This window comes from Festucalex cinctus, chromosome 13 (assembly GCF_051991245.1).
Source record: "Festucalex cinctus isolate MCC-2025b chromosome 13, RoL_Fcin_1.0, whole genome shotgun sequence".
In the NCBI taxonomy this organism is placed as follows: Eukaryota; Metazoa; Chordata; class Actinopteri; order Syngnathiformes; family Syngnathidae; genus Festucalex; species Festucalex cinctus.
The window spans coordinates 7,082,649-7,102,255 of record NC_135423.1 but is presented as its reverse complement, the minus strand read 5'-3'; the positions used below and the strand labels follow the sequence as shown (position 1 = coordinate 7,102,255).

The following is a 19,607-nucleotide window of genomic DNA, read 5'->3' as shown; positions in this document are numbered from 1 at the left end:
CCATGTCCACTGTGAGGGTTCTAACACGTCGCCTCATGTTCTCTTTAGAACTAAACGTACGTGCAGGTGAGTGACATTCTGTTTCGGTTTTCCATTTTATTTTCCAAACATTTTTCTGAAGGATCTGGAAACTAGCAAAAGAATAATCTGCAACCTAATTTTTATTCTTAAATTCCAAAGTAGCAGATCTTATCTCACTGGAATTAGAAGCAAAGTACCCTCATTGTTTGTTTTAAATCTCACTTCTGCTTACAACTTTTGAAATTAAATTGCATGATGCTGCCGGGTTTTTGCTCCTCCTCACCTGTTTAGATCTCTTCTGAATTGTTCTCTCCGCCACAGGATCTTCTCAGGGAGAAATGCTACTTTGAATGACGCACATCTTGATGGGCCACTAATGCACAAAGATCTCAAGGAAGCACCTGCAAGAATTCAAAAACCTTTCAGATTATTATGTTTTAACCTGTGTCAGGTCAAAGATTTCCTGTTGACGATGCATGTGAGTAATAGTATCATGTGTTATCATTTTCCTTATGAACAAAATACGAGACGAGAATACTGTGTGCATTTTGTGTATTTTGTCTGTGCAGAAAAAAGCAGATCATCGCAAAACACATCTGACTCGCGGCAGGTTGAACGTGTCCCGCGTCACCGCTCTTGCCCCATCAGACCTCCAAATTGTGGACTACAAACCCGATTTCATGATTGAGCAAAGATTGTTCAATTCAGGGGTATGTGAATTTGTGCTCCAGCCTGGGGGCAGAAGGATCCCCGCGTCCTTGGCGGGGGCAGAGAAGTTTGACATCCGGATCTGCTGTGAGCAGGTTTTGCCTCTAAAATCTCTTACAGATAAGATGAAATCTGAACAACTCATTGTTACATAGATAGGAATGTTTGTCAGTCATTGTCAGTCAAAAGAGTTGAATTGAGGCAACTGGACTCTTCTTGGTTGTTGAAGTTTCATCATTAAGAAATTTTACTTGCATGTGTTAAGTTCAGTTCAATATACTTTACTTAGCTTGTCTTGTAGACAGGGTAAAAGACTTTAAAAATTGTCAAACAGTCAAAACAATTTACATTTAAAAAAAAAAAAAAAAAAGTACACCATAACCTTTATAACTCCAGGACAGTTGACAGATGAAAACACTCACTATATTTATTGTATTTTATGTGCAAATGAGTTTGTGATCCTATCCGTCACAGTGTGGCAGGTGCCATTTTTCACCGCATCAAATTCAAATATTTTCCCAAATGCAGGTCCTGTCGGCAACCTTTACAACACACTATCCAAAAAGTTTCTTTCTCACAAAAGCAGGTAATGACAGATGGGAAGAGAAGGCAACATGTCAGTTCAGATCCTGTTAAATGTGTTAATTTCTCCTCCACAGACGCCATCAAATTCAGCCCAGCCAGGGAGGAAGGTTGGCTGCCCGCCTACACCAACAGATGGGTTGGGAGAGTGTTTCTGGCTGCCATCTTGCTGGTGTGGCTTCACATTACCAGGTTGAAAATGTCCATCAGAGTTGGCAACACCACCATTGTGACATTTTTTTCTTTCAAACTGTGCTGGGTTCCACCATCAGTCACCATTCGTCAGTCCTCCCAGTGGTCCTGGATAAACGTGGCCGCCCGCCTAAAGCATTCTCTAAGCAAAAGCCCACTTCTCCTCATTTCCTGCAGGGCTGTTCATTGCGCCATGAAGTGGTTCCGACCCACTCGGCGGCAATGTCGAGCACTCCCGCTCACTGTGCTCATTCTTTGCTTGACATCCTGCCTTCATTTTTCAGCCAAGAATGACAAGCACTGTTTTGAAGACATGTTTCTTGGGTCAACATTGCAACTCCAGACTGTGTTGGAGTACATCGAGTTTGCGTCTCATCTGTACTGTTTGTTTACGTCCCTTCCCACAATGCTGCTCTGCATCTGGACTTCCATAAGCATCCTCGTACATGTGTATCTGGTTGTCCGTGTATACAGCTCAAGGGTAGCAACAATGTATGTGCTGGTTATTAAGATAAATCAAGTCATATGACAACGTCACATTGCAAAACAATTTAACCTTCAAGGCATGTCACACAATTCGTTTATATCTGTTCATCCTATGTTTTTACCTTGTACATTTGTATGTCTAAAATATTTTGAGTCTACATAGCAGTGCCGTGATCTACAATATTTGTGTAAAGCAAACAAAAAATAGGCCTAACAGTCAGTATAGCTGTTAACATCAAGATGGTACTTTTGTTTTTGTTTGGGGGTTTTTTTCCATAAAATTTAAAGGCAGTTTTGTGTGAACGGTTAAAAATGAAAAGTTCTCAAGTTGTCAAGTGTCTCATTAAAAATCTATGAATTATCTTTTTTTTCTTGTGCAATGTTTTAAAACTACTGTTAAATTAGACCTTTTTGGCACACATATGGTAATTAGATTGAGCTAGGCCGTTCACTATGACCTCGCTTGCTATAGCCTTCCCTATGGCACTCTTTGGCACACTTACTAATACTTGCATCTAATTTAGACAGTAGTCCTGCATGGTTACAAGGGCAAGGCAAAATTGCCCCGCTGTGTGGGCATGGCTAAAATATTATAAGAGCAGGAATCGTTTTGTACAGGGAGAGCATGTTCTGCATCTGGCAAAAAAAAAAATGCTCCACGGCCTTGTCTGATCTTTTTTCTTTTTTTTTTCTTTATCAAATTTTAAATATCCAGTCTTGTGATAGTCACTATTAGTATTAGCAACCATTAAAAGATGATTATTATTTTCTGTGTGATCAAATTCAGGACATTTGACAAATAAAAGTTTAAATTCCCATGAAATCCTCTAGAAGTAGTTAAAAAAAAAAAAAAAAAGTACATAAAACTTCATTATAAGATAAGCAATTTCCCCATAAAATGTCATGATTAACCTGTCTAAGCACCATTAAAAAAAATAACCACTGAAAATCATGCAGTATTCATTTGGGAATTGGCAGAACAGACAAATTGGTTGCTGACGTCTTTATAAAAGGTCAGCGTTGCAGGGTCAGTGTTGCATCAGGAAAGAGGAGGGCGGCTGACAATGGGGCGGTTCATCATCATCTTCATCAGCTTGCTGACAATGATCAAGGCAGAGAACCAAACATGCAAACTGATTGGGCAGACAGGCTTCTTGGAGTTCTCCAAGGAAGGCGATCTTCTGATAGGAGGGATTTTCTCACTCTCAAGTACTCGAACACTCGACGATAATGACTATGAGGCGGTCCCACATTCATACTGCACCAGGTGAGTCAAAGTGTAAGCTCCATCTTAACTCCACAATTTTTAACGCTTGAAAACGGTTTACAGATGGAACGACAGAGAGCTTAAGTTTGTCCGCACTGTGATGTTCACGGTGGAGGAGATCAACAGGAACGTGGAGCTCCTTCCTGGGGTCAGTCTGGGCTATCGGATCTACAACGGATGCGGGAGTGAGAACCTGATAAGAGCAGCGATAGAAGCCGTAAGCCAGGAGGAGTCCGCGTGCAGTGGTCGAATCCAAGCCCTCCTTGGCCACTCATCCTCCGGAGTTAGTGAGGATATCAATATCCTTCTGAGCCCGTTGTCCATTCCACAGGTGAGGTGCTTCTCACGACACCGAATAGCATAAGAGCGCTAGATAATGGACGGAGTAATTAACGTGTACTTCTTTATTTCACTTGAAGGTCAGCCATCTTTCAACATGTGCGTGTTTGTCAGATAAGTACATCTACCCGACTTTCTTCCGAACGGTGCCGAGCGACCGCTTTCAGGTGCTGGGCCTGGTGCAGCTCATGAAGTATTTCAACTGGCGCTGGGTGGGGATCATTTATTCCTCAACCTTGTATGCCGATAAGGGCACAGCTGAATTCATAGTTGAAGCAACGAAAGAGCACATTTGTGTTGAATATCGGCTCGTCTACTCAAAGACCTCTACAAAACACGATGCCATAGTGAAGATGTTGAGGGAATCGTCATCCAAAGTGGTCCTGCTGTTCATGTCCTTATCTTACACTAAGTCCTTCTTATCCGAAATGGCCAGTTTCAACATTAGCGGGAAGCATTGGGTCGGCAGTGAAGCATGGATCACACAACAGGATCTTGCTTCTGTGGACAGGAGGAACATATTACAAGGGGCAATGGGCTTTGCACTCCCAGAGGCGTCTATTCCCGGGCTGGGCAAGTTCTTGCTAGATTTGAAACCATCGGACGAGCCTCAGAGTGGCACAATTAAGGCTTTCTGGGAGAAGTTCTTTGACTGCAGCTTCTCTCCCTCCAACACTTCGACCCTGTGCACTGGTGGTGAGGACCTGAAGGCCGTCTCCAGTGACTACACAAGCGTGACCCACTTCAGGGCTGAAAATAATGTGTACAAAGCAGTGTATTTGGTTGCTTATGCACTTCATGCATTGCTGAAATGTGAAAACGGTGCCAATCCAATCACGGGAAATTCCTGTGTAAACAAGAGCCAGGTCCAGCCAAAGATGGTAAATATCAGACATACAGTATCTGTCTTTGCATGTTAAAATGATTTGCATCGTTTTTCTATTTGCTCAAATTCCTTCTTAGGTGTTGGAACATATTAAGTACGTGAATTTCACAACCCAAAATGGAGCCAAGGTATTTTTCGATGATACTGGCGACTCTGTGGCCCAGTACGACTTAGTCAACTGGCACATGAGAGATGATGGCTCGGTTGAGATCGTGAACATTGGACGGTACGACACTTCTTTTCCAGAGGGTAGAAAACTTCAGCTGATAGAAGACGGCAAAATAGTTTGGGGAGGAAACAGCACAGAGGTAAAGTACTGAGCTTGATGGTCTTTTTGAATATAGATATAACTGGATTATTATCTCCTAGTCCCGCTTTGGTTTGTCTTTCCAGGTGCCACGATCTGTGTGCAGGGAGCCATGTCCTTCTGGGACCCGCAAGGCCATCAACAAGAACAAGCCCGTGTGCTGCTTTGACTGCTTTGAATGCCCCGAGGGAACGATAAGTAATCAGACAGGTGGGGGATTCGAACTGCAACCCAGGGCTGTGCATTCGAGCAAACTTACATAATTCAATTGCATGCGTGTTTCCAGATTCTCCTGACTGTTTGGCATGTCCACCAGAACTCTGGCCCAATGCCAAGAAAGACCGCTGCCTTCTAAAACCCACCGAGTATCTTTCTCATAAAGAGATAATGGGTGCACTGTTGACCGCATTAAGCTGTGTTGGTGTGTTTTTAGCTTTTCTGACATTCCTCATATTTCTGACCCACAAAGAGACTCCCATCGTCAAAGCCAACAACTCCGAGCTGAGCTTCCTGCTGCTCATCTCCCTCAAACTATGTTTCCTATGCTCTCTGACCTTCATTGGAAAACCGACCGAGTGGTCGTGCATGCTGCGCCACACGGCCTTCGGTGTCACCTTTGTGCTCTGCATCTCCTGTGTTCTGGGAAAAACCATAGTAGTGCTGATGGCTTTTCGAGCCACATTTCCTGGCAAAAATAAACTGTTTGGGCATGTCCAGCAGAGGTTGAGCGTTCTGGCGCTCACTCTGGTTCAGGTTGTGTTCTGTATCATTTGGCTGTGTACAAATCCACCAATCCCTGCCATGAATCTGAACTACTACAAGGAAAAGATCATCCTCGAATGTGCACTGGGTTCAGCTGTTGGGTTCTGGGGTGTATTGAGTTACATCGGCCTTCTCGCCTTCTTGTGTTTCATTCTTGCTTTTCTGGCCAGGAAGCTGCCAGACAGTTTCAATGAAGCCAAGCTGATCACTTTCAGCATGCTGATATTCTGTGCAGTGTGGATCGCCTTCGTCCCGGCCTATGTCAGTTCCCCGGGCAAGTTCACCGTTGCCGTGGAGATTTTTGCCATTCTGGCCTCCAGTTTCGGATTGCTGCTTTGTATATTTGTTCCAAAGTGCTACATTATCATCTTCAGGCCAGAGAAAAACTCCAGAAGACATCTCATGGGAAAAATACCATCAAGAAACCTTTAAAAAGTGTCCCTTTATTCAAATGCTGTCGATGTATAAAAGCAGGTTGAGTTCTAACTTGTCCTGTGTACTGTTTTCATTCATTGAATAAACTGATCTGATGACATGGATCAGTGTCTTCGTGAATAATACAACACATTTCAAGATTATGAAGGCCAGGCCTCCGTATTTAGTCATAAATTTGCACCAATAGAAGCATTCTGTAACATCCAACGTGGACCAATCTTGCTGATTAGCAAGCTTTGTACACAAGCACAAATATCCAACAAATGACTCGTGCTCTACCAACATGAAGTGAACTGAAAACTGTTTTCTTTTTAATAATTTACTGGTTAGGGTTAGAGCATATGCTGCCATATATTTCTATTGTACCCCTTATACTGCTACAAGCAACCTTGAAGTACTCTTACTTCAATATTGAACTTACACCATTGTCGTTCTTCTCCGTATTCTGTGAGCACACGCTGATATGAATCTAACACCTGATGGCTGCCCCCATGGGGATTATTTCCACTGTTCATTAAGAGAACAGGTTCATTTGCATCATATAAGAGCAGAGTCTTCGTCTCTCTTAAATAATGCAGAGCAAACATGCTGGTCAGACCCATCCTCTTGTCCTCTCTCTTGTCTATTTTGCATTTTGACACAGTGAGTAGCTGTGAGCTGTTGGGCAGGTTCAACATGCCCAGTCTTTTACTGAGAGGAGACATAATGATTGGGGGCATTTTCCCGGTTTTTAACAAAGATATAGGCAGCACTTCAACATTTGTGTATAACCCTCCTGGAGTCAAGTGTGCAGGGTGAGTTTAATAACTTCTGAATAGACCATTAACCATTGATTGATTTATCGCAGATTTATTTTATTTCTTTTTTTTTAGGTTTGACCTGCGAGCTTTCCGATGGACTCAAGTAATGGCATTCGCAATTGAAGAGATCAACAAAGACGTGACACTCCTGCCAAACGTATCGCTAGGGTACAGGATCCTCAACTCCTGTGCATCTCCTACTAACACTTTACGTGCTGCGCTCACACTTGCTGGTGGAACAGAAGAGACAGCACCCGTCTCATCCTGTCTTCCAGCGATATCTGCCATCATAGCCGAGTCTGGATCTTCCCAGTCTCTTGCTGTAGCTGGGACACTTGGACCGTTCCAAGTACCAATTGTGAGAGCTTTAATGTCTTACTGCATTGTTACGGTATGTCTCATTTGAATGCAACGTTTCGTGGTTGTTTTTTGTCTTGTAGGTGAGTTACTTCTCAACATGCGCCTGTTTAAGTGACAGATCAAAGTATCCTACGTTTTTTCGAACCATTCCCAGTGATTATTTCCAGGCAAAAGCTTTGGCGGCTCTAGTCCAACGCTTTGGCTGGCGGTGGATCGGAGCCATACAGTCAGACAACGATTACGGGCGCCACGGGGTTCTCGCCTTTAAAGAAGAGGTTCAAAAGTTTGGGGTTTGTGTGGCATTTGTCGGAACAATACTGCGGACATACGCTATGGAAAAGCTCCAGGCTGTTGTGGAAATGATCAAACAATCGAATGTGAAAGTAATTCTTGCTTTTGTACCCGAAGGCGACTTTTACCCTTTAATGAACGAAATTGTTAAACAGAACATCACAGGGATCCAGTGGATCGCCAGTGAGGCCTGGATAACAGCCCCTCGACCGTCCACCCCGGAAATTTATCGCACTTTCGGCGGCGCCCTCGGCTTCGTGGTGCCTAAGATGGCGATTCCAAAGTTGAAGCCCTTTCTCATGGGCATCAGTCCTTACACAGAGACTAGCGCAGCATTTGTGAGGGAATTCTGGGAGGTAATGGTAGGCTGCAAAGCTGTTCTACAAGGGGAGCAAGCAGACACCGCAGATGAAATGTGCACCGGCAATGAGACGTTACTAATGAAATCCCAGGATGTCTTCTTCAATGTCACCCAGCTCAGAGTCTCCTATAATGTGTACAAGGCTGTCTATGCCATTGCACACGCCCTGCACCATCTACTTTTCTGCCAATCTGCGAGTGAAAAACGAGCAATACCTTGTATGAACGTGACAGACATTCAGCCAAAACAGGTGAGACTGAAAAACGGTTTCTTTACTATTTATGAACAGAAGGAGAAGTTACTGAGTTTAGATTACTTCTGCTATGTCCTCTGTCGTTATTTTTATTTTATTATTATTATTATTTTTAATCCCGGTTTCCAGCATCACCCCTGGGGTTTTGCACATGGCACCCGGTGTAAAATGCAAGATTCATTTGAAAAGTTCATTTCAAGTCTGTTGTTTCTGCTTCCAAGGTGACCTATCACCTGCAAAGGGTAAAATTTAAGAACCGGTTCGGTGATAACGTCTTCTTTGATGAAAATGGTGACCCACCGGCTTCTTATGACCTCATCAACTGGCAGCTGAGAGACGGGAAGGTGAAACACGTGACATTGGGTCACTTTGCCTTGGCTGATAACGGTGACTACGAGCTCAGCATCCAGGAGGAGAGGATAGTGTGGCGGACGGGTAAAATGGTGAGTCGGTCCGTTCTTATTCTTTTATGCTTTTAGGCTCTGGTTTTGCACACACACTCTGTACCTAAGCAGAAGTACTGAATTATGTGTGTCAAAAAAAAAATAAAAAAATAAAAATCTGAGCAGAACTCATTCAAATCTTTGGCATAAGTCTTGAAAAAAAAAAAAAAAAAAAGTACAGAATGAAATGTTCTTAAGTGCCAGTTTTGATAACTAAGGCACAAGAAGAAAAAATATAATTTTGCACCCTTACTCTGATACAAAGACAATATTTTTTATTTTATTTTTTTTTAACCAGGAATTTGCTAACATTGTCATCTGTATGCTATCAAAACAAGTTTCCATAGCTTTGTCAGTGTTGCGAACTGATGGCTAAATTAGGAGCTAATTTAGCCAAGAGTAAAGTTAGTTAATGATAACAAATGAAAGCATGAATAAAAAATATACAATATAAATAAACTAATACAGTAAATAAAAAAATTAAAAACACTTTTTCCAGATCTGATGGAGATTTTTTTTCTTTTGTTTGTTTTTACTTCATAAGCTTTTGGTGTTTAGAATGGCAAAGCATTCCCCAAAGCATTTCAACATGAAACAATTCTTTCAAATCAGGCCATGGCTGGAGAAAATCTTGAATCTTGGAATCTGTCACGGTTCACACTCCTCCGTCGCTCCTTTTATCTGCCTTGTAAAACCACCAAGATCTCAACTGTGGTCGACTTAATCGCTCTGTATTTGCATCTTTTTTACATGTTGTCCTCACCCGTTAAGACTGAACACCGGATGAGTCTATTTTGATGAATTGGCGCTTCATTTCTTCCCCAAACTGCATTTAAAGTTCACCTTTTTCAATCACCACCCCAGGTTCCACTATCGGTGTGCTCTGTGGAATGTCCAGTGGGGACCAGGAAAGCTCAAATAAAGGGAGAAGCCATCTGCTGTTTTGACTGTATCCCATGCGCTGACGGTACTATAGCCAACACGACAGGTGCGTGAATCAACATGTGTCATATACTAGGGCTGCACGATATTGGAAAAACATGCGATGTGCGGTATACTTGCTGAACATAGCGATATCGATATTATTGCGATAGTTAATATTTACCTAAAGAAATTACATTTTTATTACCTAATGAAAGAAAAACATTTTTCATGGGGCAAAATAAGCAACCTTCATGCAATCTTAGTTAATTAATTGTAATTATGTCTTGATAATTTTCAACTATTGAATGGCGATGCACATTTTAGTTAGCATCTGACTGGTCATATTCATATAAAAAGCATAAAATTCCATATAAAACTTATTGCGTGCCTTTGCGATATGCATATTGCAAGGGCCAATATCGCGATATCGATATTTTTTCGATATATTGTGCAGCCCTATCATATACCCAAGAATAGTGATAGACCGATATGGTTTTTTCAAGGCCGATACCGATACAGATTATTTGTAGTCAAGTCGGCCGATAACCGATATTTCAAGCCGATATTCATTTGCAGTAAAATGGGGAGGGGGGGGGGAAATTCTTTCAAACTATATATAATTTCTCACTGAGTAACAAATTCATGTGAATGTAGCTCATTTGGGGTTTTTGTTAGGGTTCGTAAAAACGTTTCAAAAAGATTTTTGCGGTGAAAAATTGTGTGAATATGTTCCAAATGTGTTTACGACAAATAAAAACTGACTGCGAACATCTTACAAATCCTGATGAAAACCCCAAATTCGCTACGTTCGCAAGTATCAGTGAGCTTTATCGGCCTTCAGATTCAAAACATGGCCGATGCCGATATTTGTCAAAATGCCAAATATCGGCGCCGATAATCGGCCGGTGCCGTTTATCGGTCTATCCCTACCCAAGAAGCTCTACTTCAGATGTGCAAGTTAAATGTTGCCACCTAACAGGTGCAGCAGATTGCACGCCTTGTCCGCGAGAGTTCTGGTCCAACCGGAGGAGGGATGCGTGCGTTCCAAAAACCATAGAGTTCCTGACCTATTACGAGCCGATGGGCATAGCTCTGACCGTCCTGTCGCTGCTGGGGGCGTCCCTGTCGCTGGCCACCATGCTCATCTTCATCTACTTCAGTCATACTCCGGTGATCAAGGCCAGCAACTGTGAGCTGAGCATCTTCTTGCTGATTTCTCTCTTTTTGTGCTTCCTTTGCCCCCTCACGTTCATCGGCAGACCCGGGACGTGGGTGTGCAAGATGCGCCAAACGGCCTTCGGACTGACGTTTGCGCTCTGCATCTCATGCGTCTTGAGCAAAACGATTGTGGTGGTGACGGCTTTCAAGGCGTCATTCCCCGGCAGCAGAGTGGCCGGAAAGTTCGGGCCGAAGCAGCAGCGGGTTATAGTTTGCTCATGCACTCTCGTCCAAATACTAATATGTGTACTTTGGCTCAAATTAAACCCACCCTTCCCAGCTACGGTTTTCAAATCCAGCAATAAGATTATTTTAGAATGCAACACTGGCTCTGAAGCTGCGTTCTATGCGGTGCTGGGTTACATCGGCTTCCTTGCAATTATATGTTTAGTTCTGGCATTTCTAGCAAGAAAGCTGCCGGATAACTTTAACGAGGCCAAATTGATCTCATTTAGCATGTTGATATTTTGCGCAGTCTGGCTCACCTTCATCCCGGCGTACGTCAGCTCTCCTGGCAAGTTTACTGTTGCTGTGGAGATATTTGCCATTTTGTCTTCAGCTTTTGGTTTATTGCTCAGCATTTTTGCGCCTAAATGTTACATAATACTAATAAAGCCAGAAAAGAATACCAAAAAGCATGTCATGGGGAAAATGTTTAATACCGGTCCTTGAGATGAGTGTAAATTAACTTTTTACATGTATGCAAAGTGACAATAAAGATGCACGAATGTGTTGTGGTTCAAGTGAAAATGAAAGAAAAAAAAAAGTACCAATTAAAGAACAACAATGTACTGTAAATCTAACTTTCCAAAGTCATCTATTACCAAATACTTCCCAGCTTCAATTAAATAAACAAAGGAGAGATACTGTATATAATTTAAAAATTTGTACATTCCTATTTTAACTTTTTTTTCCTCAATTGTCTGACTTTCTATTGACTGATGTTGCTTATAGCACACATCGTTTCAGAATGATTCGACAAGCTGCAGTCAAAAAGCCGGGATGGGGAAACCAGGTCCGGAAAGTAAAAACGCTGGAAACAGGTGTGTTCTGAACAGGTGGAGAGTAGACAAGCTTTGTATTTCTCAGTTGAGTCAAAATACATGTGGCGAAAGCAAATTTGTGGACGGGTTTTTACTTTCTGGACCTGGATACTCCAAACCTTGTCAATAAGTGTACAGGCGAGGCTAAAGCTAACCCAAACCCTTAAATAAATGTGTATTGGAGTACACGGTATATAGTAGGTATACTAGCTAATGGGATACAATGCAAGTGCTGAATTAAACATTCTGAATTTACAAAGATAAATTTCCATTTTGATTGATTGCTGACATGGTTTGCATTAAGAGCACTGCCGTAATTCATAGTTATTGGAAGTGAAAATAAATAAATAAATGTGTGAGACATTGATTTGCGTTGGTCATTTTTCTGCCAGTAGATGGCATAACCATTTAATGTTGAACATTGACACACAGTACAAGGGGCGGACATTAATCGAGCATGAAATAAAAAAAATTAGTGGCATCAATATTAATACTAATTTTGACACCCCTAGTATACAATAATGTAGGGAAATCTTGTTAAATTAAATGCAGATTTTAACATAAGAATAATTTTCAACACTTTCACTTTTGAAAGCTGGGGTTTTTTTTGTAAATGTTTTCTTAAGATTATTGCCCACTTCATTCCAGCTCCATCAAAACAAATCAATATGCTTCTGCCTCGCAGTGGACAGCCCATGGCATATCCCACCTGACTGAAACGGGCCATATGGATTTTTTTTTTTTTAATAGCTTGTAAATATTGTAGGTCGGGACCCAGGACATGCTGGCTAGCCTGTGAATGACTTGGGATCCTTATGGGCAGTCAAGATTTGCCTTATGAGGCTGCTGCCCACATGACCTGACCTCAGTTAATATTATTGCAGGCAAAAAAAAAAGTTAAATAATCATTTTAGGCCTCTATAGTGAAATTGGATAAGTGGTTGGGAATCACGATGGCATTAACCCAGCCCATGTTCCGTATCCTGATGGGGAGGTGCTCAAATCAGTAAACCTTGTGACGAATCTGATGAAAAAAAACCCACCACATATAAAACAGTGTGACATGAAGAAGCGCAGCAGAAATGCGGCCAGGCGTGATGGGGGTGTTCCTCCGTAAACATTTGTCATTGTGTCTCCTGTTGATTCATTCCTCCTTGTCTTCTTTTAGCTCGTCCACCAACTCAACTACATGCCAGCTCTGGAGGCATTTCCAGCTGAATGAATTGCACCAACCTGGCGACGTGATCCTGGGTGGGCTGTTTGAGGTGCACTTCAAGTCCGTGTTCCCCGAGCAGACGTTCACTTCGGAACCACGCCAGCCCAGGTGCAAGGGGTACGTACGGGACGATTCAGAAAACTACTAATAATTCCACTGTTTGCTTTTGTTGACTTTCTGCGTGTGCCAGCTTTGACACCTTAGGCTTCAGGCACGCCATGACCATGGCCTTCGCCGTGGATGAGATCAACAGAAACGAGGATCTGCTGCCAGGGCTCACTCTGGGTTACAGGCTTTACGACAACTGCGGCGAATTAGTGGTCGGGTTTAGCGGCGGGTTGTCGCTGGTCAGCGGGCAAGAGGCGCAGTTTGCGCGGCAGGACTGTGTGGGAACCCCTCCGGTGCTTGGGATTGTGGGGGATTCCTACTCAACATTCTCCATCGCCACCTCCGTGGTGCTGGGTTTATACAGGATGCCCATTGTGAGCTTCCTCTTTAGTCCTCTTTCTTTGGATACAGACTTTATACCATATACTTTATGTGCATTGTGTCTGTTTCCGTGTACAGGTGAGCTATTTTTCCACATGTTCCTGTTTGAGCAATCGGAAAAGGTTCCCATCCTTCTTCCGGACCATCCCGAATGATGACTTTCAGGTTAAGTAACATTTACGTGTCAGTAAAATAGTATCGGGGAGCTTCACTTAAAAATAATAATAAATAATATGTCTTCATGTAGCCGTAATGGTCCACACATCTGTCCACCACAATTCTATTTCTCTAAGTGTGACAAAATAATATAAATTGGCCAACAAGTTGTGTTATCCCATGTCTGTCCCATGCTAGTCTAGACCAGAAGCCAATTTAACATGTAGCAAGATGTTACAAAAATAAATGCATGGTATTGAACTTTTACATTGTAACCACATACCTGTGTGACGAAATAAAATAAATTGGGCAACAAGCTGCGTGTCCCCACGTCTGCCACATGCCTAGCACAAAAAAAATTAAGAATAGTTAGCATGTTGACGACAATTAAATTAACACACGCAACCGCTTAAAACTATTACCTTATTCTCCCACAGCCTCAAAGCCCCTCAATCACATTTTACAGCAAGACAACTAACAAATAACTAACAAATGAAAACTTTTTGCACTGTATTTACACCTAAACCTTCGAAAAATGAACTATTTTCTTGACCACATTTTCTCCACGTACATACCTCTCTGTAGGCCAGATGCCAATCTGATTCTGAAAGCTAAACGGGAAAAACCACATCATATCCGCTATTCTTTCAATATAAAAGCTCAATTGAAAAGAACACAGGAAACGACAAAACAGAATAACTCAATTGAAAAACAAAAGTGAAACAAATCAAGGATTAGGGTAAGAAACAAAATTACAATTATTTGCAATAATCATTTTTTTTCTCTCTATCTGCTAAACTTACAATGATGACAATGTTCAGTTTTGATTGAATGAGAGGGTCAAAAAACAACTCACTCTACTGCCTGGCTTAATCTCTCTGTTCAGGTGCGAGCTTTGATTCAGATCCTCAAACACTTCGACTGGACTTGGGCCGGCCTGCTGGTCACCGGCGACGACTACGGAGTGGGCGTGGCCCGAGCCTTCCAGCGCGAGCTGGCCCAATCTGGCGGAGGCTGCCTGGCCTATCTGGAGGTCCTACCTTGGGACAACGACCCACCCGAACTCCGTCGAATCGTGGACCGAATGAGGACGTCGACAGCCCGCGTCGTCATGATGTTTGCGCACGAGACGCACATGCTTCATCTGATGGATGAGGTTGGAAGATACTAGAGAAATGTGGCAAGCACAAGGCAACATGATGGCAATTTTCTGTAATTTTTCCATTAGCGTCAGTTTTGCTAAATAGGAACCGGAAAAACAATGAAAACTGAGCGTTATTTTTATGAGGCACAATGTTTTTAATTAATTAGATTGTGTAGGTAAGGTTATTCACATAATGATGACTTTTTTTTTTAATGAATTCTAAATCTCATATTGATAGACGTAATAATTTTTCTTTCAGTATTATTAATTTATTTTCTTTAAAATAATACTTTTTGGTATTACTATGTGACATCTTTTAGTCCTGTAGGGTTATAACTAACAGTTCAACTAAAATAAATTGTAAATTAAATGTATTATTATTATTATTATTATTATTATTATTATTATTATTATTATTATTATTATTATTATTATTATCTTTGTCTTCAAAACATTCTCCCCTATTTTTATTTGTTTATGTTCATCTTTTATTTTTACTGTATGTTATTTTGACTTCATTGTCTTTTTTTTATATAACTAACAGTTCAACTAAAATAAATTGTAAATTAAAGGTATTATTATTGTTATTATTATTGTTATTATTATTGTTATTGTTATTGTTATTATTATCTTTGTCATCAAAACATTCTCCCCTATTTTTATTTATTTATGTTCATCTTTTATTTTTACTGTTTGTTATTTTGACTTCATTGTCTTTTTTTATAACTAACAGTTCAAATAAAAAAAATTGTAAATTAAAGGTATTATTATTGTTATTATTGTTATTATTATTATTATTGTTATTATCATTATCTTTGTCATCAAAACATTCTCCCCTATTTTTATTTATTTATGTTCATCTTTTATTTTTACTGAATGTTATTTTGACTTCATTGTCTTTTTTTTCTTTCTTTTTTTTTGTCATCATTATGGCCCAAATATTCATTTCTAGTTATCTCAGGTGACATAATGGTGGTAGACTAACCCTAATAAAGTATTTTATAAAACAATAATACATTATCACAGGTTTGTTAGTCCTGGGGGACGAGCAAAAGAAATGAAACCCATTAAATGTTGGTGCAGAATAAAGAATCATTTTTCTCCATTTGAGTATCTAGGGTGTCGCCCAACCGCAAATAAGAATCACAGTTCATTTGAAATCAAACGTCTTTGATCCATGCACCATGAAGTAGCGTGTGCCCCCAACCGTTTGTTATTTGGTTTATTATTTGTACCCGGCAGGTCGTGAGGCAGAACGTGACGGGCCTGCAGTGGATCGGCAGCGAAGCCTTGACGGCAGCCACGGTGCTGCACACCCCCCGCCTCATGGACTACCTGGGAGGTATGCTGGGCATCGCCATCCGAAGAGGGGAAATACCAGGACTCCGTGACTTCCTCTCACAAATACGCCCTGACATACGTGACAAAAGCCAACACAGCCTGGTGAGCTTTTAAACATTGAAGTGCACCGTCAGCAGTTTGCTCATGATTCTTTCTTTTTGTGCCTACTGTGCGTCTTTCCAGGTGAACCAGTTCTGGGAAAACACATTTCAATGTCGGTTTGCACCTCCGGCAGACTGGCTGGAAGCGGGAGGAGCCAAATGCACGGGACAGGAAGACTTAACGAGCATGCAGATTGATTTTTTGGATGTTTCCAACCTCAGACCTGAGTATAATATTTATAAGGCCGTCTACGCTCTGGCACACGCCCTCCATGACCTGCGGCAGTGTGTGCCCGGGAGCGGCCCTTTCAGCCGCCACAGCTGTGCTACTTTGGAAGCTCTGGAGCCATGGCAGGTATGACAAATTGGAACGTCGTGAGGTACACGTGCACAATGTCATTGGGTCCAGGGGTGTGGTGGGCTGCCATCTTGAAGTTCACGGGAACTCCTGTATTGTTGCTAAATTCTGAACATTTTATTTATTGTTCATATATCGGTGAATTATCTACGGAAGAGGATTAGGGCCAGGGGGGAAAAAAGTTTGGCAGGATTCTCACTTTATTCTCAGAACTCTCACTTTAAAGTCAGAATTCTTTAAAATCAGAATTCTGAGAATAAAGTGAGAATCCTGCCAAACTTTTTTAGCCAGAATCTCACTTTATTCTCAGAATTCTGAGGATTCTGAGAATAAAGTCAGAATTCTGACTAATTCTGAGATTAAAGTGAGAATTCTCACTTTAAAGTCACAATTCTCACTCTAAGTCAAAATTCTGAGAATAAAGTGAGAATCCTGCCAAACCTTTGAGTCAGAATTAACTAATTCTGAGATTAGTGAGAATTCTGACTTTAAAGTTACAATTCTCACTTTAAACGTCAGAATTCTGACTTAAAATCAGAATTTTCTTATTTTAAAGTCAGAATTCTAACTAATTCTGAGATTAAAGTGAGATTAAAGATTAAAGTTAGAATTCTGAATTTAAAGTTACAATTCTCACTTTCACGTCAGAATTCTGATTTAAAGTCAGAATTTTCTCACTTTAAAGTCAGAATTCTGAATTATTCTGAGATTAACGTGAGAATTGTCACTTTAAAGTCAGAATTCTTAGAATAAGGTAAGAATCCTGCCAAACTTTTTTCACTGATCCTCTTCCGTAAATTATCACATTGTACAATTTGTTGAATGTATACTTGTATTTGTTTTTACTGCATTTTGCTTTGTCTTACTATGCTTACCACTCTAGGTACTCACATAATATTATTGTTAGCATTTCCCTGTCAAATTAAATGTATTTTTTCTGTCATTTGCAGCTACTGCATTATTTGCAAAATGTCAACTTTACCACCTCTTTTGGTGACCAAGTGTCGTTCGATGACAGCGGCGATGCCGTGCAGATATACGACGTCATCAACTGGCAGTGGCTGCCTGGCGGCCAAACTAAAGTTCAGCATGTTGGCGAAGTTAAGGAGTCAGCGCTCAAAGGCGAAGAGCTCACACTTCATGATCACAAAATCGTCTGGAGCTTCGGATCTAAAAAGGTCCTTGTCAAACATAATATCACGTATAACAACGTTTTAATAAGCGCTTTTCTCTCGTGCAGCCTCCTCGGTCTGTGTGCAGCGAGAGTTGCACTCCAGGTTCTCGCATGGCGAGAAAGAAAGGACAACCCGAGTGTTGCTTTGACTGCATCCTTTGTTCTGACGGCAAGATCAGCAACACGACAAGTGGGTCACTTGTTTTTTTTTCATTACACCAGACCCAATTGAGCATGGTATAGACAAACTGATTTTTAATATCAGAACCACTTTTTAACGTAAAATTATTAAAATGGTGAGTTAACAATTGAAGTCATGCGATCAATTACAATTACAAATTTTAATCGCCTGTCATCCCTCAAATCTTCAATCTACTGTTTCTACAGATTCTATGGAGTGCTACAGTTGTCCAAAGGATTTCTGGTCCAATCCTCAGCGCGACCAGTGCGTGCCAAAGAAAACAGAGTTCCTCTCCTTCCGCGAGCCCCTCGGTATCTGCTTGACAAGTTTCTCTTTGCTGGGCACGTTAATCTGTGCCGTCGTTCTGGGGATATTCATCCACCATCGCGGCACGCCCATCGTCCGGGCCAACAATTCCGAACTCAGTTTCCTGCTCTTGGTGTCACTCAAACTGTGCTTCTTGTGTTCGCTGCTTTTCATCGGCCGTCCGAGACTGTGGACGTGCCAGTTGAGGCACGCGGCGTTTGGCGTCAGCTTTGTGCTCTGTGTGTCGTGCATCCTGGTGAAAACCGTGGTGGTTCTGGCTGTGTTCAGGGCCTCCAAACCAGGAGGGGGCGCCAGTCTGAAGTGGTTTGGCGCCGCGCAGCAGAGAGGCACAATCGTGGCTCTGACTTGCGTTCAGGCGTTTGTCTGCGTCGCTTGGATCGTCTCCGCCTCACCAAGTCCTCATAAAAATGTGCAGTACCACAAAGACAAGATTGTTTACGAGTGCGTCGTTGGCTCCACCGTCGGTTTCGCGGTGTTGTTGGGCTATATCGCTTTACTTGCTATCCTCAGCTTCCTGCTAGCGTTCATGGTAAGAAATCTTCCCGACAACTTCAACGAGGCCAAACTGATTACCTTCAGTATGTTGATCTTCGGCGCGGTGTGGGTCGCCTTCGTCCCGGCTTACATCAACTCTCCAGGAAAATACGCAGATGCGGTGGAGGTCTTTGCCATCCTGGCCTCCAGTTTTGGCCTCTTGGTGGCACTGTTCGGACCCAAATGCTACATAATCCTGCTGAGACCAGAGAGGAACACAAAGAAAGCCATTATGGGACGAGGGACTGACAAGTCGCACAAGCACAGTTAGAAAAGAATAACAACATATATATATGCTATAGCATGAATTTCTTATATTTTTGAGTGTATGAGCTATAATAAATGTATAATTTAGAGGCTGTCAAATATTTTATTTCAGTTCAGCTTATTATATCCCCTCATTATCCAAATTGCAAATAAAACCCACTTCCATCAGACATTTAATTTTGTTGTATTTAAGACAACCTATTGGTACATGCGGGTGCTGGGGGTGGAGGCGGGAGTGTCATGGTTGTTCGTATATAGCGCACCAACATAAAAGAAACAATATAATAAACACCTAAACTGTAGCAAGCATCCAGATTGAGGGACAACGCTAATATGCAAAACAGAACGAGCCTGGCTAAGTTATCGTATCTGGTAACTTCTAATCCATATTTGTTTTAAAAGAAGCTATACACGTTGCAGTTTTTGTTGTTGTTTATGTTCTTGAATGTGTATAGAGTGCCTGCAGTTCCTCAAATACACAAACGATTTAATTTTTAAGTCAATTTTATTTAGAAATGACACAGTCTAATATCTGTCAGGGGTGGCACAGTGGATGAGTGGTTAGCACGTCTACCTCCCAGTACTGAGGACGCAAGTTTGAGTCCAGGCTCCGGCCTTCCTGGGTGGAGTTTGCATGTTCT

At 41.6% G+C, this 19,607-nt stretch overlaps 4 protein-coding genes across 5 annotated transcripts in view; 3 read left to right on the top strand and 1 right to left on the bottom strand.

Moving 5' to 3' along the window:
• Positions 1–14,136, bottom strand: part of LOC144032777 (extracellular calcium-sensing receptor-like) — a 42,800-nt gene extending 28,664 nt beyond the window's left edge. Inside the window, exons 1-3 of one of the 2 annotated variants that reach the window (XM_077540196.1) lie at positions 14,115–14,136; positions 13,823–13,883; positions 305–422 (exon numbers count right to left, since the gene is read on the bottom strand). The gene's annotated coding sequence lies outside the window, so the exon portion shown is untranslated. The other variant, XM_077540193.1, reaches the window with a different exon arrangement.
• LOC144033538 (extracellular calcium-sensing receptor-like) lies at positions 3,054–5,982 on the top strand. The gene is made up of 6 exons (XM_077541721.1): positions 3,054–3,256; positions 3,320–3,587; positions 3,676–4,476; positions 4,559–4,789; positions 4,875–4,998; positions 5,075–5,982. Exons 1-6 carry the CDS (start codon positions 3,054–3,056, stop codon positions 5,980–5,982), a joined length of 2,535 nt encoding a protein of 844 aa, XP_077397847.1.
• LOC144033537 (extracellular calcium-sensing receptor-like) lies at positions 6,637–11,307 on the top strand. Its single transcript, XM_077541720.1, has 6 exons — positions 6,637–6,779; positions 6,858–7,143; positions 7,226–8,047; positions 8,272–8,493; positions 9,358–9,481; positions 10,397–11,307. The coding sequence occupies exons 1-6, from the start codon at positions 6,661–6,663 to the stop codon at positions 11,305–11,307; spliced, it is 2,484 nt and encodes an 827-aa protein (XP_077397846.1). The 5' UTR covers positions 6,637–6,660.
• On the top strand, positions 13,098–18,970 carry LOC144033536 (extracellular calcium-sensing receptor-like). The gene is made up of 8 exons (XM_077541719.1): positions 13,098–13,376; positions 13,462–13,548; positions 14,426–14,695; positions 15,926–16,126; positions 16,208–16,480; positions 17,434–17,661; positions 17,724–17,847; positions 18,045–18,970. Exons 1-8 carry the CDS (start codon positions 13,113–13,115, stop codon positions 18,968–18,970), a joined length of 2,373 nt encoding a protein of 790 aa, XP_077397845.1. The 5' UTR covers positions 13,098–13,112.
• The last annotated feature ends 637 nt before the right edge of the window (positions 18,971–19,607 follow it).

Excerpts from the sequence above, each read along its gene's own strand:
- LOC144033538 (XM_077541721.1), top strand. The coding sequence starts at position 3,054 with ATGGGGCGGTTCATCATCATCTTCATCAGCTTGCTGACAATGATCAAG. Across the intron at positions 4,477-4,558 it reads GCCAGGTCCAGCCAAAGATG|GTGTTGGAACATATTAAGTA; the intron begins GTAAATATCAGA and ends ATTCCTTCTTAG. Across the intron at positions 4,790-4,874 it reads GGGGAGGAAACAGCACAGAG|GTGCCACGATCTGTGTGCAG; the intron begins GTAAAGTACTGA and ends TTGTCTTTCCAG.
- LOC144033537 (XM_077541720.1), top strand. The coding sequence starts at position 6,661 with ATGCCCAGTCTTTTACTGAGAGGAGACATAATGATTGGGGGCATTTTC. Across the intron at positions 6,780-6,857 it reads CCTGGAGTCAAGTGTGCAGG|GTTTGACCTGCGAGCTTTCC; the intron begins GTGAGTTTAATA and ends CTTTTTTTTTAG. Across the intron at positions 7,144-7,225 it reads GACCGTTCCAAGTACCAATT|GTGAGTTACTTCTCAACATG; the intron begins GTGAGAGCTTTA and ends TTTGTCTTGTAG.
- LOC144033536 (XM_077541719.1), top strand. The coding sequence starts at position 13,113 with ATGACCATGGCCTTCGCCGTGGATGAGATCAACAGAAACGAGGATCTG. Across the intron at positions 13,549-14,425 it reads TCCCGAATGATGACTTTCAG|GTGCGAGCTTTGATTCAGAT; the intron begins GTTAAGTAACAT and ends CTCTCTGTTCAG. Across the intron at positions 16,481-17,433 it reads AAGCTCTGGAGCCATGGCAG|CTACTGCATTATTTGCAAAA; the intron begins GTATGACAAATT and ends TGTCATTTGCAG.